The sequence below is a fragment of the Coregonus clupeaformis genome, chromosome 16 (genome assembly GCF_020615455.1).
Source record: "Coregonus clupeaformis isolate EN_2021a chromosome 16, ASM2061545v1, whole genome shotgun sequence".
NCBI lineage: Eukaryota > Metazoa > Chordata > Actinopteri > Salmoniformes > Salmonidae > Coregonus > Coregonus clupeaformis.
The window spans coordinates 26,259,263-26,275,091 of NC_059207.1; the positions used below are offsets into that span (position 1 = coordinate 26,259,263).

The window sequence follows — 15,829 nt, forward strand, 5'->3', positions numbered from 1 at the left end:
AAGATTGGGTATATAACTTTGCGCCGTTTCCTTCGGGAACTGAACATTCATGCCTATTTTCATGCCAGCAAGTCTATAACCCAGGCTTTTAACCATTATTTTATCTTTAAAGAAAGCACATTTGGCAATGATTTGGTGCTCATATCTCTGTCCGAAACGGTGTACACGTTCAAGTTGGATTTTGTCGACAGCTTCGCGTGGGATCTGAAGCGCTGTAAGGAGGAACTCCCTCACTACACCCTCAGGAACTTCTCCTTCTTTCTCATGGATACCAGTAAGTACCACATTTTCTCTCATAGATCTAGTCTGTCTGTCAAGTAAGGCTTCTCTCAGAAAGATGTTCTCCTTTTTAAGTTCTTTAACGTCCGTTTCAACCTTATTGACTCTCCCTTTTGGCTTGTTTGTTTCTTTCTCTATTGTCGCAGCTTTTTCGTCACTCATCTTGAGGCTCGCCTTCAACTCCTTTATGTCTTTACTGACTAGTTCAAGTATGCCCAGTTTGTCATTAATCGATTTTAACAGATCGGTTACCACCATTCCCATTCCCGGTGGTGAAAAGCTTAAATCGCCTGTGTCCGTCGAGGAGTTCTGTTTTCTTTTGGAGATTGGTTCTCCTTGTTTACTCTCGGTCATGTTTGGGTGTTGCTTGTTTTCCTAATATTTGTCGATACATTTCTCTAGCCTTATGATTTGTTTTGTGTTGTTTTCCAGATTGAAGGTTATTACCCACCAGTATGTGAAGTGCTAATATTTAGTCTAACTTACGTTTTTATCTTGAGGTGATCTGTACCTGCTGTCTTCAGTCTGCCATCTTACTTGCAGTGGTACTTGCAGAGACTTACCTTCCTCCCTGAGAGGAGCATGTAGAGCTGGTGCACCGAGCCTCCATTCCTGGTCAACTCCTTCCTCAGGGTCTTGGGGGAGGGTCGCGTCCAGCTGCCCGGCAGGGGAGCGTGGCCTCTGTCCAGGCAGTGGATGGTGCTGTCGGAGATAAAACGTGGCGAGCGCGGCTCCTGCAGCAGACTGCCCTCGCTGAGAGTGCGTCTGTGGAGGGCCCTCGGCTCGCCGCCACCGCCCACGCCCGCTCCCCGCTTCCTAAAGGGAGAGCACTCCCCGATGCTCCGACGTTCCAGGTCGTCTTCGTCACTGTCCTCCTCATCCTCCTCTTCTTCTTCTTCACCCACCTCCTCGGGAGAGGACGTGGGTTCTGTGTTGAAGGAGCGATCGAGGAAGCGCACGTCTGGCACCGTGACGGGGGAGGACGGGGAGGGGGATAGAGGTATGGCACCAATGCATGCAGTCTCCGACGTCTCGGAGGCGCTCTCCCCCTCGCCCTGCTGCCTCTCCTCGTCTCCCTCCTCCCTCTCCTTACAGATGCCCATTCTCTCCAGGCTCATGCTTTTGCAGGTTTTACCCATGGTACACGGTGGGGGCGTGAGGGGCAACTTCTGTCCAAGGTCCTCTGTGCTGCGCACCACCAGGGGGGTGAGGTTCAGAGTCTTGGCTGGCAGGCTGCTCATGCTGTAGGGTTCGGGGGAACGGCTATGTGAGGAGGGCTCTTCGGTGGCTTGACGGCCCAGACTTAGGATACCGAGCTCACAATGGACATCAGCCATTGGTTCCAACATCTGTCAACACACAGCGGGGCAACACTCAGCTATTCAATCATTGGTTCATTGCTTTAGCTTTGCAGGCGATCTAGAATGTAGTGAATGTGCCTTTGAGATCGACTACATTGCAGTGGGATTGTGCAGAATCCCTGAACTACAAATCACCTCACATCCAAATAACTACTCATATCATTATGTGATCAAGATTAGACATTCTGCACCTTGCCTTGCTCAAATGGATATCCTCAGACAAAAGTTTTTAAAGTTAGAATGGACTTGATAAGAAACAAACATATTCACAATTCTATGTTGCTAGCCAAATCTGAAGAGTCAGATACGCAGACAGTAGAAAAATTGCAAAAGTTGAAAAATGTTGGTAACTTTCCAAAATGTCCCTAGTTTTTCAGAAATCCTGGTTGAAAGATTCCTGGAATCAGGAGGGCATAAGCAGGATATATGGAATTCTCCAACCTGAATTTCTGGAAGACCTGGGAATTTTGGGAAAGTTGGAAAGATTTTACCCTAGTAGGCAGTGTACCTGATCATGTACAAGTGTATCTCTCTGCTCCAGCTGCTTGTCGATGTTCTCCCGCAGGCACTGATGTATCCGCTTCTTCTGCTCCACCGTGTACGCCTCCAGACTGAACAGGCACTCACTCCTCTACAATAGACAACACAGAGACATAGGGGTTGTATTTACTAGGACACACCGTAGCTAAACATTTTGAAACCTTTTTTGAGGCATGACACCGCCTTTTTCGAGGTGGTCCATTGTAAACAACAGCTAGTCGTGAATCGAATGCGGCATTCAACGTGTCAAAGCAAGGCTTTAGTAGACAGTGTACACATTTTATTTTAATTACATGTACACAGTTACCTCCAAAATTACCATTGATAAAGATTAGCAAAAATATAATATAAAATAAATAATAAAAATAGTATTGTCCTTCCAAATAGCCTATTTGCATGGAGGTGGCGTCTAATTGTAAATTTGGAAACTTGGTGAATACAAGATGCAACCAAGTTCTGTAATTCTCCTGCGGCCCTTGGACTTTTCATTCCCTCCTGAACCATCCTTCTCACTGTGTGTGGGGACAAGATACACATTGTTCACAGCTACATAATCTGATTACAAAAAAACTAACTGTAATCAGTAAAGTTACAAGCTAAAATATCAGATGATTACTTCTTGGATTACTTTTAAAGAGCGACTGCACTTCCTGATTTGGCTTCGTTTTTCATCAATGCTCATTAAAAAATGCTAGAGGCCATAACGGAAGGCAAACAACAGTTGTCTTGGGGGTGTGGTTTGATGTGGGTGTTTCTTTGCTATTCAATCACAACAAACAAGTCAGTACAGTAGTGAGTACAGCGAGGTAAACTAAGCTAGCTTTGCTATGGAGTGAAAAACGTTTTCAAGTTGAGGACTTCTCCCCTCATGACTGACTTGCCATCTCTAGATGGTCAGCTAATTCAGTTCTATGTGTAGGCTAAAGCCTGCGCTGACCTTGTGTTTAGCCAAGCTGACAGCAGCTAGCTAGCATAGTTTGGTGATAGCTGCAGCTGGCTATCCTATCAACTGATATTTCTCTGTCGCATCAGTTATGGCAAGATAGCAAGAGCCAGTGTCGGGAATGTGTTTCATAAGACAGTCGTTCTACAATGCCTTGCTATGAAAGTAGCTTGCAACTAAAAGTTTCAACGTTTAATCACGTCAAGTAATTACGTTATCGTGGAAACGATATAAACTACTGCGAGTTGAATGCCCGCGGTCTTCAGTAACTCAGCTGTCCTACAACACAATATCTAGAACTGGCTTGTTTTGTCTTGTCTCTCCTCATATGCGCTGTTAGATCTTTCCTGGGAGACAAATCCCAAAACTAACATCCCTACAGGTGTAGGCTACATGTGGACATTGCACAAACATCACGCACCTTGAGTGTAGATACATCAACTACAAATCGATGGTTGTGTTCGTGTTACAAAGACAAAACAGTTCAAGTCTCCAGTGGGTGATAAAGTCCCTTCTATCTACAGTTTGTAATGTATTAGAAGTTATGGACATTTGCAGTCAAGTGGCAGGAGGGGTGGAGTGCATGACACTCCATCCTGGATATGACAGATTTTGCCTCATGGGTCCAGCAGGCTGTTTAATAATAACTACAGGCAGATGTGAGATGCAGGGGGATGGCACTCTTCTCATACTGAGTACCCCACAGAGTAATACAGTGGCTTGCGAAAGTATTCACCCCCCTTGGCATTTTTCCTATTTTGTTGCCTTACAACCTGGAATTAAAATTGTTTTTTTGGGGGGGGTTGTATCATTTGATTTACACAACATGCCTACCACTTTGAAGATGCAAAGTATTTTTTTTATTGTGAAACAAAGAAGAAATAAGACAAAAGAACAGAAAACTTGAGCATGCATAACTATTCACCCCCCCTATTATTATCCTATTTACACTTTGTAGTCAATTCTGAGAGTAGAATTAATGTTTCTGACTCATATCGATGCGACTTAAGTAATTTAAAACCAGAGGAATTGGCTCTTAAGCGGCAGTTGACCTTTAAATTCAGAAAGGAAAGTTTGTGAAAAAATACATTATGAAACCTTTCTGTTTTCCCTTATGACATTCAATTCAGCATTGAAAAAAGCATGCCTCATAAACGTAAAGTAACAAAGTAATCAGATTACGTTACTGAGTTTGGGTAATCCAAAAGTTACGTTACTGATTACAATTTTGGAAAGGTAACTAGTAACGGATGCATTTAGAAAGTAACTTACCGAACAACTGTACACATGCGTCCTTTACCAGGCAAGTTTACCACTGCACCAGTGGTTTTAAACTTCTTAATTGTTGCCCTAATAGTGGTAAGTGGTATATTAGATTGTTCTATTGTTGTACCCATTGCCTGATTTATGAAAGTCAACAACCATTAGTCTTTTTATTTGTGAGTTCTTTGCCTTTCCCCATGCTGATGGATGTCAAGGGGATTTGACATGCGTGTTAACTCTTATTTATTTACCCCAGTGAAACAGGAAGCCATGGAAGGCCATAATACAGTTCCTTAGACTGAGATTAACTTTAAAAAGTACAGTGTTGTGGTCTAGCGTGTGTACCGCTGCAGCATGGGTTCGAATCCGCCCCACTGCTATTTCAGCACACTCCTGTCTCTCTCTTTCATCTCCATCTCTCTCTATCCAATAAACATACAACGACATATTTAAAAAGTAGAATGTTAATGCAGATGTAATTTTGTTTTAATTTATTTATACGAATCTTTAGGGGTGCCAATCATTTTTTAGATTTTTTGTTTTTTACTTGTTAAACAAAATCTCTTTCTCTAAACGATTGTATTTTTTTATCATACAATATAGCTCAGTATTTGTATTATTCATTTTACAGTCTTTTTTGTTTATCTTTATCAAGGGTGCCAATCATTTTGGAGGTGACTGTATATATCCCCAGTCCCCTGCAATGGGGAGTAACAACAATTTTTTTTTTTAAATTGCATGGAATATATTTGTATACAATACAAATGTATCATCCAATCGGAAATGTGTCTTTTTGCTTTCTTATTCAAAACCCCCCGGACACCAGTCACACATATTGTATTGTTGGATTTGTATCTAATAAGTCAAATAATTCAAAACAAAAAATACAAATGCTCATTCATGTTTACCTCTGTCCAGTGGACGATGTACAACCTCAAAACATCAGCAGGAACTGTACGGGATGAGAAAAAAAAACAGACGTCTCACACAGCATAGAGAAACAGACCGCAAATGCCACAATCCTCAAATAGACATTGTTTATCCTTTGATCGCCACATCCAAAAATTCATCCTTCTATCACTTCCATCCGAGTACAGACGAGTACATTTGAGACTTCAGCCCTATAGGACATTCCCACGTAGGTCCCCCAGCTGTTGAGTGCTGCTATGGGGTGTAACAAGAAGGTCAAGGATACACAGCCCCCCCCTTGTCCACCCAACCACCCCGCCTGCCTCTGTACTCCTCGGAGCCGGAGACAAGTCCATTGTTCGAAGCAGACACGGCATCAATGGGGCATCAGCTGAGCTCTAGTTACAAAGTGACTGAGGTCTCCACAGTCCCCAAATCCCCCCAGCCCCATCCCTCCAGCACAAAGAGGCCCCTTCAGCCAACAAAAACACAACACAGCGTGTGTGTACGCCTATGTGCGTGTGTAAGTGTGTGTGCATTGGTGTGCACTATGTGCATCTATGTCTAGCTCTCTGTGTGTGTGTGTGTGTGCTCACCATCCCGCAGGCGGAGGTGGTGGAGGTACAGGGGGCTCTGCAGCACATTACAGTGGCCTGCCTCGTCCTCCCTGGTCAGCAGCATCAGGTCTGTGTAGATGAGCAATGTCACCTGCAGGGGGAGACAGAGGGCAAGGCACTGAGTAAAGGAGCGTAGTACACGGAACAAAAATATAAACGCAGTTACAGTTCATATAACGAAATCAGTCATTAGGCCCTAATCTATGGATTTCACATGATTGGGAATACAGATATGCATCCGTTGGTCACAGATACCTTGAAAAAAAGGTAGGGGTGTTAATCATAAAACCAGTAATTTGCCTCATGCAGCGTGACACATCTCCTTTGCATAGAGTTGATCAGGATGTTGATTATGGAATGTTGTCCCACTTCTTTTCAATGGCTGTGCGAAGTTGCTGGATATTGGCAGGAACTGGAACATGTTGTCATACACGTCAATCCAGAGCATCACAAACATGCTCAATGGGTGACATGTCTGGTGAGTATGCAGGCCATGGAAGAACTGGGTCATTTTCAACATCCAGGAATTGTGTATAGATCCTTGCAACATGGGGCTGTGCATTATCATGCTCAAACATGAGGTGATGGCAGCAGATGAATGGCAGGACAATGGGCCTCAGGATCTCGTCTCTGTACATTCAAATTGCCATCAATAAAATGCAATTGTGTTCGTTGTCCATAGCTTATGCCTGCCCATACCATATCCCCACCACGGGGCACCTCTGTTCACAACGGTGACATTAGCAAACCGCTCGCCCACACAACGCCATACTGCCATCTGCCCGGTACAGGGATTCATCCGTGCCTACTGAAGATGGTTATGACGTCTAACTGTCTCAGAGTTCTACGGACAATTCCTTGGCTTGGTTTTTGCTCTAACATGCACTGTCAACTGTGGGACCTTATATAGACAGGTGTGTGCCATTCCAAATGATGTCCAATCAATTGAATTTACCACAGGTGGACTCCAATCAAATTGTAGAAAAATCTCAAGGATGATCAATGGAAACAGTATGCACCTGAGCTCAATTTCCAGCCTCATAGCAAAGGGTCTGAATATGTTTTATTTTTAATACATTTGCAAAAATAAAATAAAAAACTGCTTTCACTTTGTCATTATCGGGTATTGTGCGTAGATTGATGAGGATTTTTTTAAAATCCATTTTAGAATAAGGCTGTAAAGTAACAAGATGTTGAAAAAGTCAAGGGTCTGAATACTTTCCGAATGCACTGTAAATGAGATTTCTGTATTTCATTTTTAATACATTTACAAAACTTTCGCAAAACATGTTTTCACTTTGTCATTATGGGGTATTGTGTATAGATGGGTGAGAGAAATATATTGTTGTAACAACAATATGTGGAATAGGTCAAGGGGTATGAATACTTTCTGAGTACAGCGAGGACCGGATCTCTGTAATTTTTTCGAATTTATTTTGGAAGTCAGTCGGGGTCTCAACTTACTTTTGAGAGTTAGAATATACAAGGTGCAATTTCGAAACTTGGTTGTGCATCAGTAGTTTTTTCCTCTTGTTATATGTCACTCACTGAAATTCACTCAATTAGCCCATGTCAGTTAAATGTTTTTAGATTGGTAAATTAGTCTATTTAGTCTAGCCACCTATCTAAACTTGTAGTAATCATGGCTGAATTACCGACCGGGCACGTGCCCAGGGTCCCTGACCTCTAGGGGGCCCCAATTGATTTTGTTACTCACTCTCACTCAGATATCATATTAAGGTGGCTTAAGACATGGCAAAATGTGTAGAATTGCAGGAAATTAGCTGTAAAACAGCAACAACAGGGGCGCTGGTGAGCAGCAACATGTGAAGACGCGTTTTCTCGGTGCTCCTGTCCAGGTCGAAAAATGTACTATGAATATTTCACCAACACCTCCCCTACCGCGTTAGTTTTGCAACATTTTATTAGGAATCAAACCCAATTCACTAATTTTGCCATTTTTCCTGACATTTTTGGCCTTTTCATCGTAAAATGTCAAAACAACGGCCACGAGTCACAAAAGAGCAGGCCTCTACTAAAGCCTCAGGCTCACCGGACACTGACACGGACTCTGACCCCCCGACCTAGCCAAGGTAATGGCGGCTATCACCAAGTCTGAACAGACTGTGCTGGCTAAGGTGGAGTCACCATCCACTTACCTATCCGCACAAATAGCCACTCTCGCCACCGATGTCAATACAAAGATCGACTCCGTTAAAGAAGATTAGGCGAAACAGGACACCCGTCTGAATGGCCTGGAGGGCGTCGCAAATACTTAATCAGACAAAGTGGTGACACTGGAAGAGCAAGTCACCCGGCTATCATCAGATGTCGTCAAACTTACTTCCAAGGTCAAGGACCTCGAGAACAGACAGCGCGGGGGAACGGTCGCATTTTTGGCGTGAGAGAGGGACTCGAGATTGTAGGCGGATTGCGGCCTACCATGTTCATAGCTAAACTACTACAGGAAATCCTAGGCCTCGATTACACCCCCACCCTTGACCGTGCACACAGAAGCTTACAGTCCGCACTGAAGAATGTGGAGCCGCCCAGACACATCGTAGTAAAATTCCACTACTTTCAGGAGAAAGAGCCGCTCGTAAGGCATCACGAGCAGCTCAAATCACCCACGACGGCCAGAAGATTCACATTTACCCGGAATACACGGCGGCAGTCATGAAGAAGAGGTTGGCCTTCAACGAGGTGAGGGGGCTCCTACATCGCTGTCGGGACACCAAGTTTGGCATTCTCTACCCAGCAGTGCTGAAGATCACTACTCCCTCCGGCGAGCAGAAGACATTTGTGGACTCAACCAGGGCCAAAGAATACATTGTCGCGCACCTACATCCACTGGTGGCATACGACTAACTAGCCATTGTAAAGCCCGTACTCTGACCCTGACCTTACACTACTAGCCATGCTACCGCGACTAAGGACCAACTACAGAACTCCTCTCTTGATTAGAAACGTGCCTCCACCATGCTGCCAAAAAGGACAATTATTCTTCCAGTAATTGAACATTATGAACAATGATGGTATGTACAGTGGGGAGAACAAGTATTTGATACACTGCCGATTTTGTAGGTTTTCCTACTTACAAAGCATGTAGAGGTCTGTAATTTTTATCATAGGTACACTTCAACTGTGAGAGACGGAATCTAAAACAAAAATCCAGAAAATCACATTGTATTCTAAGTAATTAATTTGTATTTTTTGCATGACATAAGTATTTGATCACCTACCAACCAGTAAGAATTCCGGCTCTCACAGACCTGTTAGTTTGTCTTTAAGAAGCCCTCCTGTTCTCCACTCATTACCTGTATTAACTGCACCTGTTTGAACTTGTTACCTGTATAAAAGACACCTGTCCACACACTCAATCAAACAGACTCCAACCTCTCCACAATGGCCAAGACCAGACAGCTGTGTAAGGACATCAGGGATAAAATTGTAGACCTGCACAAGGCTGGGATGGGCTACAGGACAATAGGCAAGCAGCTTGGTGAGAAGGCAACAACTGTTGGCGCAATTATTAGAAAATGGAAGAAGTTCAAGATGACGGTCTATCACCCTCGGTCTGGGGCTCAATGCAAGATCTCACCTCGTAGGCATCAATGATCATGAGGAAGGTGAGGGATCAGCCCAGAACTACACGGCAGGACCTGGTCAATGACCTGAAGAGAGCTGGGACCACAGTCTCAAATAAAACCATTAGTAACACACTACGCCGTCATGGATTAAGATACTGCAGCGCACGCAAGGGCCCCCTGCTCAAGCCAGCGCATGTCCAGGCCCGTCTGAAGTTTGCCAATGACCATCTGGATGATCCAGTGGAGGAATGGGAGAAGGTCATCTGGTCTGATGAGACAAAAATAGAGCTTTTTGGTCTAAACTCCACTCGCCGTGTTTGGAGGAAGAAGAAGGATGAGTACAACCTCAAGAACACCATCCCAACCGTGAAGCATGGAGGTGGAAACATCAATCTTTGGGGATGCTTTTCTGCAAAGGGGACAGGACGACTGCACCGTATTGAGGGGAGGATGGATCCATGTATCGCGAGATCTTGGCCAACAACCTCCTTCTCTCAGTAAGAGCATTGAAGATGGGTCGTGGCTGGGTCTTCCAGCATGACAACGACCCGAAACACACAGCCAGGGCAACTAAGGAGTGGCTCCGTAAGAAGCATCTCAAGGTCCTGGAGTGGCCTAGCCAGTCTCCAGACCTGAACCCAATCGAAAATCTTTGGAGGGAGCTGAAAGTCCGTATTGCCCAGCGACAGCCCCGAAACCTGAAGGATCTGGAGAAGGTCTGTATGGAAGAGTGGGCCAAAATCCCTGCTGCAGTGTGTGCAAAGCTGGTCAAGACCTACAGGAAACGTATGATCTCTGTAATTGCAAACAAAGGTTTCTGTATCAAATATTAAGTTCTGCTTTTCTGATGTATCAAATACTTATGTCATGCAATAAAATGTTTTAGATTCCGTCTCTCACAGTTGAAGTGTACCTATGATAAAAATGACAGACCTCTACATGCTTTGTAAGTAGGAAAACCTGCAAAATCGGCAGTGTATCAAATACTTGTTCTCCCCACTGTATATAGTGACATGTTCTCACAAGGACAATATAGTTTGAATAGTATTTTATTTACAGTAAATTACACAATTAGCTTTTACCAACTAGCTGCGGCTTGACAGCCTTGGTGGGTGCTAGGTGGCGCGAAACTAATTAGCCTAGTCGCTACATAAGGCTAGCCACTGAGATCTCTATTTCCATGCCTTAATAGGATACCCTGCCATTATACTGTGGGCATGTTTAATACCTAAAGTTTGTACTCCCAAAGGACCACGTGTATTATTCTTTCCTATTTGACTGGTTGGCCCGCTTTGGTGCTTAGTGGCTGCTGGCACAGGACCGCAGGTTGTACAGCCGAGCGAACACTGCAGGACGAGTATTAATTACCAAGTGTTTGCCATTAACTTTTCTGTGTTCTGGCTTGTTAGGATGTTCAATCGAGGGTTACATTTAAACAAATGTTGAATTATACTGCGTTTGTTTTCCTTTATTTAAAAAATAAAATAATTTAAGGCATCCCAATTGGATGGGGTTGGACACACCTACTCATTCAAGGGTTTTTCTTTATTTTTACTATTTTCTACATTGTAGAATTTCATAGTTTTGATGTCTTCACTATTATTCTACAATGTAAAAAACCCTTGAATGAGTAGGTGTCCAAACTTTTGACTGGTACTGTATATATTTTTTATTATCCTTCAAATATGCATATTGCATAAGATACATTAGAGAACTGAGGTGGTTCCCTCTAGAATCCCTTCCCTATGTGTAAACTTCATTATGTTTGCCCTGGATAGAGCTCTACTGAAGTTCGGTTTAACATAGTAGTATCTTGCTCTAGTCTAGGAGAGGTAGATCCAACAGGGGGAAGGCCAGCATAGGGGTCCAAGGTTTTCTTCTGGGTATTTTTTTTTCTGAGTCACCAGCAGCAAGAGCGACATCATTGATATACACAGAGAATAGAGTCGGCCCGAGAATTGAACCCTGTGGCACCCCCATAGAGACTGCCAGAGGTCCAGACAACAGGCCCTCCGATTTGACACATTGAACTCTATCTGAGAAGTAGTTGGTGAACCAGGCGAGGCAGTCATTTGAGAAACTAAGGCTACTTAGTCTGCCAATCATTCTACTGTGGGAGTCGTTAAAAGCATATCTAAGGGGCCAAATTATTTCATACACAGCATATGACAACGAACAGTGCACTAAACACTTATTGGAGCCATCTCAACTCATTCTAGATGTGGACAACAGATATGCCTCTTCTCCGACTCCTGAACTCTACACCAATCGGAATTTGACAAGCTTTCCACTAAACAAATGGAGCAGCTTCTGTTTAAGTCGAGGCAGACATTTTATGAACACTGAGAGAAAGCTGGCAAGTTGTTCTCACCTGCTTTGACAATCCGCTGCTAGTAGCACCATACCTGAAATCTGTGATGCAGCTGATTTAACTTCTACCAATCCCAAAGAAATCAACAATCAATTTAAGCAATTCTGCTCTGCTCTTTACTCATCAGAGGCTCTTCCTGACACATCTCGTATGCATGCATTTCTAGACAACCTGGACATCCCATGTCTAACATGGGTACCTCAATAAGTGATGAGGAAGCTACTCTGGCAAGCCAGTCCATGCAGAGCGGTAAAGCCCCTGGGCCTGATGGCTTCCCTGTTGAATTTTAGAAAGCATTATCCTCTAAACTATCCCCCATCCTCAGCTCAATGTACAATGAAATCCTTTCTAATCAGAAACTGCCCCAAACACTTACCCAGGTGACTATTACGGTTTTGCTTAAAAAGGACAAGAATCCCATAGACTGTGGCTCATACCACCCTATAAGCTTCTTGTGTTGCGATGATAAAATTCTCACTAAGGTCCTCTCGCGCCGTTTAGAGACAGTGATGCCTAATACACTGCTCAAAAAAATAAAGGGAACACTTAAACAACACAATGTAACTCCAAGTCAATCACACTTCTGTGAAATCAAACTGTCCACTTAGGAAGCAACACTGATTGACAATAAATGTCACATGCTGTTGTGCAAATGGAATAGACAACAGGTGGAAATTATAGGCAATTAGCAAGACACCCCCAATAAAGGACTGGTTTTGCAGGTGGTGACCACAGACCACTTCTCAGTTCCTATGCTTCCTGGCTGATGTTTTGGTCACTTTTGAATGCTGGCGGTGCTTTCACTCTAGTGGTAGCATGAGACGGAGTCTACAACCCACACAAGTGGCTCAGGTATTGCAGCTCATCCAGGATGGTACATCAATGCGAGCTGTGGCAAAAAGGTTTGCTGTGTCTGTCAGCGTAGTGTCCATAGCATGGAGGCGCTACCAGGAGACAGGCCAGTACATCAGGAGACGTGGAGGAGGCCGTAGGAGGGCAACAACCCAGCAGCAGGACTGCTACCTCCGCCTTTGTGCAAGGAGGAGCAGGAGGAGCACTGCCAGAGCCCTACAAAATGACCTCCAGCAGGCCACAAATATGCATGTGTCTGCTCAAACGTGCTTACAGCCCAACACCGTGCAGGACGTTTGGCATTTGCCAGAGAACACCAAGATTGGCAAATTCGCCACTGGCGCCCTGTGCTCTTCACAGATGAAAGCAGGTTCACACTGAGCACATGTGACAGACGTGACAGAGTCTGGAGACGCCGTGGAGAACGTTCTGCTGCCTGCAACATCCTCCAGCATGACCGGTTTGGCGGTGGGTCAGTCATGGTGTGGGGTGGCATTTCTTTGGGGGCCGCACAGCCCTCCATGTAGCTTCGCCAGAGGCAGCCTGACTGCCATTAGGTATCGAGATGAGATCCTCAGACCCCCTTGTGAGACCATATGCTGGTGCGGTTGGCCCTGGGTTCCTCCTAATGCAAGACAATGCTAGACCTCATGTGGCTGGAGTGTGTCAGCAGTTCCTGCAAGAGGAAGGCATTGATGCTATGGACTGGCCCGCCCGTTCCCCAGACCTGAATCCAATTGAGCACATCTGGGACATCATGTCTCGCTCCATCCACCAACGCCACGTTGCACCACAGACTGTCCAGGAGTTGGCGGATGCTTTAGTCCAGGTCTGGGAGTAGATCCCCCAGGAGACCATCCGCCACCTCATAAGGAGCATGCCCAGGTGTTGTAGGGAGGTCATACAGGCGCGTGGAGGCCACACACACTACTGAGCCTCCTTTTGACTTGTTTTAAGGACATTACATCAAAGTTGGATCAGCCTGTAGTGTGGTTTTCCACTTTAATTTTGAGGGTGACTCCAAATCCAGACCTCCATGGGTTGATAAATTTGATTTCCATTGATAATTTTTGTGTGATTTTGTTGTCAGCACATTCAACTATGTAAAGAAAAAAGTATTTAATAAGATTATTTCATTCATTCAGATCTAGGATGTGTTATTTTAGTGTTCTTTATTTTTTTGAGCAGTGTATAATTAACTTTGACCAAACCAGCTTTATCTCAGGTAGGCAATCTTTCTATAATATGCTCCGGCTATTTAATGTTCTTTATTCTGCCCTCTCAACTCAACAGCCAGAGGTCGTCATCGCTCTTGATGCTGAGAAAGCTTTTGACCTGGTTGAGTGGGATTATCTATTTACAGTACAAGAAAGATTGGCCCGTCGTTCCTTTCCTGGATTAATATTTTGTAGTCGTCCCCAGTGGCTTCTTTTCGCACCAACAATGTTACCTCCAGCTACTTCCCTCCCCTTTCCCATTTGATATGGCTATTGAGCCTCTTGCTATCGCCCTGCGGGCGGAGGAGAGGGGCGACATAACTCACAAGGTGTCCTTATATGCAGACAATCTTATTTTATTCTTCTCTAACCCTGTGAAGTCTATACCCTCTCTTGGACATGCTACAAGGTTTTGGGACATTCTCTGGTTATAAGTTGAACCTAACAAAAAGTGTGATCCTCCCAATTAATCAGTTAGCAGAAGGTATTGGGTATGCCAATTTCCCGTTTAAAGTGGAGCATCAGGTCTTTACTTATTTGGGGATAAAGGTCAGATGCGCATTTAAGGCTCTGTATGAACATAACTTCAAAACCCTCCTGGAGCGCACTAACCAGGATTTCATAAGGTGGTCGTCTCTTCCCATTTCATTAGCAGGTCGCATTAATTCTGTCAAGATGACTGTACTACCTAGGTTTTTGTACTTATTCCAAATTATTCCCACTTTTCTGCCAAAGTCGATGTTCAAACAACTGGACAGCTGCATTTCCAACTTCATTTGGATCTAGAGAGACCTAAGCCCGCAGGCTGGCCTTCCCAATGTTTTACACTACTACTGGTCAGCAAATATATCTAAATGTGTTTATTGGGTTTCTACATTTGAAAACAAGGATGGTCCAACTTGGAGTTACAGTCAAGCCTTCCAACTTCTGCTGTCTGGCTCCTGTGCTCCCCACTGCCCATGAACCTTGGCACTCATGTTTTGAATCCCATTGTCAAGAACTCCCTTAAAATCTGGTCCCAATTTCCGAAATCACTTTAGCCTTAAACAAGCAAGCAGCTTCTCTCCATTAACATCTAATCATCTCTTCCCAGCATCGCAGATTGACACAAGCATTCCAGTTCTGGCATAGGAAATGGTCTGGTGTTTTTTGGTGACCTATTTGTTGATAACACATTTGTCTCATTCGATACTCCATAATATTGACCATAATATTCCCAATAACCCGTATCTGAAGGGCACAATCTCCAGATTATACTACATAATAAAGAATATTAATCCGCCTTCCTTGGCAAATACAAAATCTGCATGGGAGCAAGACATGGGGTGGCAAGCTACCTGATGTCATATGGCAACATAGTATTGATCGTATCCACACCTCATCATTTTGCATAAGGCATGGGCTCATTCAGTTCAAAGTTTTGCACCGTTTCCATTACTCAAATGACAAATTGGCAAAAATATATCCAAATGTTGACCACCAGAGTCCAGCGACTGTGGGACACATGTTTTGGTCATGACAATCTTTGAGTGGCTTCTGGGACCCCATTTTTGAGGCATTCTCACAGATGTGTAATACAACTATTAACCCCAACCCGTTCACTGCCATTTTTGTGTACAGAATGTTACTACGCTGCTAGCTCGCCGCCTTGTCCTCTTTCACTGGAAGTCTGCAAAGCAGACTTCCTTTAAGTTCGACTTAACCTGGTCCCCATTCATACAATACGTGGAGAGCCTGTCTTTTACTTAATGTAACTTGCATATTTTGCTAAGCAGTCATATCTGTTCTAGTGGCCATATATTGTGCTGATAAGACTCAACTATAATTATGATACCGATATATATTTTTATTTAACTTTTTCCATTGTTTTTGTTTCTATTACTGTTT

The 15,829-nt window shown here is 44.0% G+C and overlaps 1 protein-coding gene across 2 annotated transcripts in view; it reads right to left on the bottom strand.

The window, feature by feature from the left end:
- LOC121584298 (regulator of G-protein signaling 3) overlaps positions 1–15,829 on the bottom strand; it is a 128,969-nt gene that overhangs the window by 42,855 nt on the left and 70,285 nt on the right. For both annotated transcript variants that reach the window (XM_045225641.1, XM_045225642.1), the window contains 4 exons: positions 5,892–6,003; positions 5,295–5,338; positions 2,149–2,271; positions 843–1,628 (listed from right to left, as the gene is read on the bottom strand). In XM_045225641.1, the coding sequence (XP_045081576.1) occupies positions 843–1,628; positions 2,149–2,271; positions 5,295–5,338; positions 5,892–6,003 (1,065 nt within the window). The remainder of the gene's footprint in view (positions 1–842; positions 1,629–2,148; positions 2,272–5,294; positions 5,339–5,891; positions 6,004–15,829) is intronic.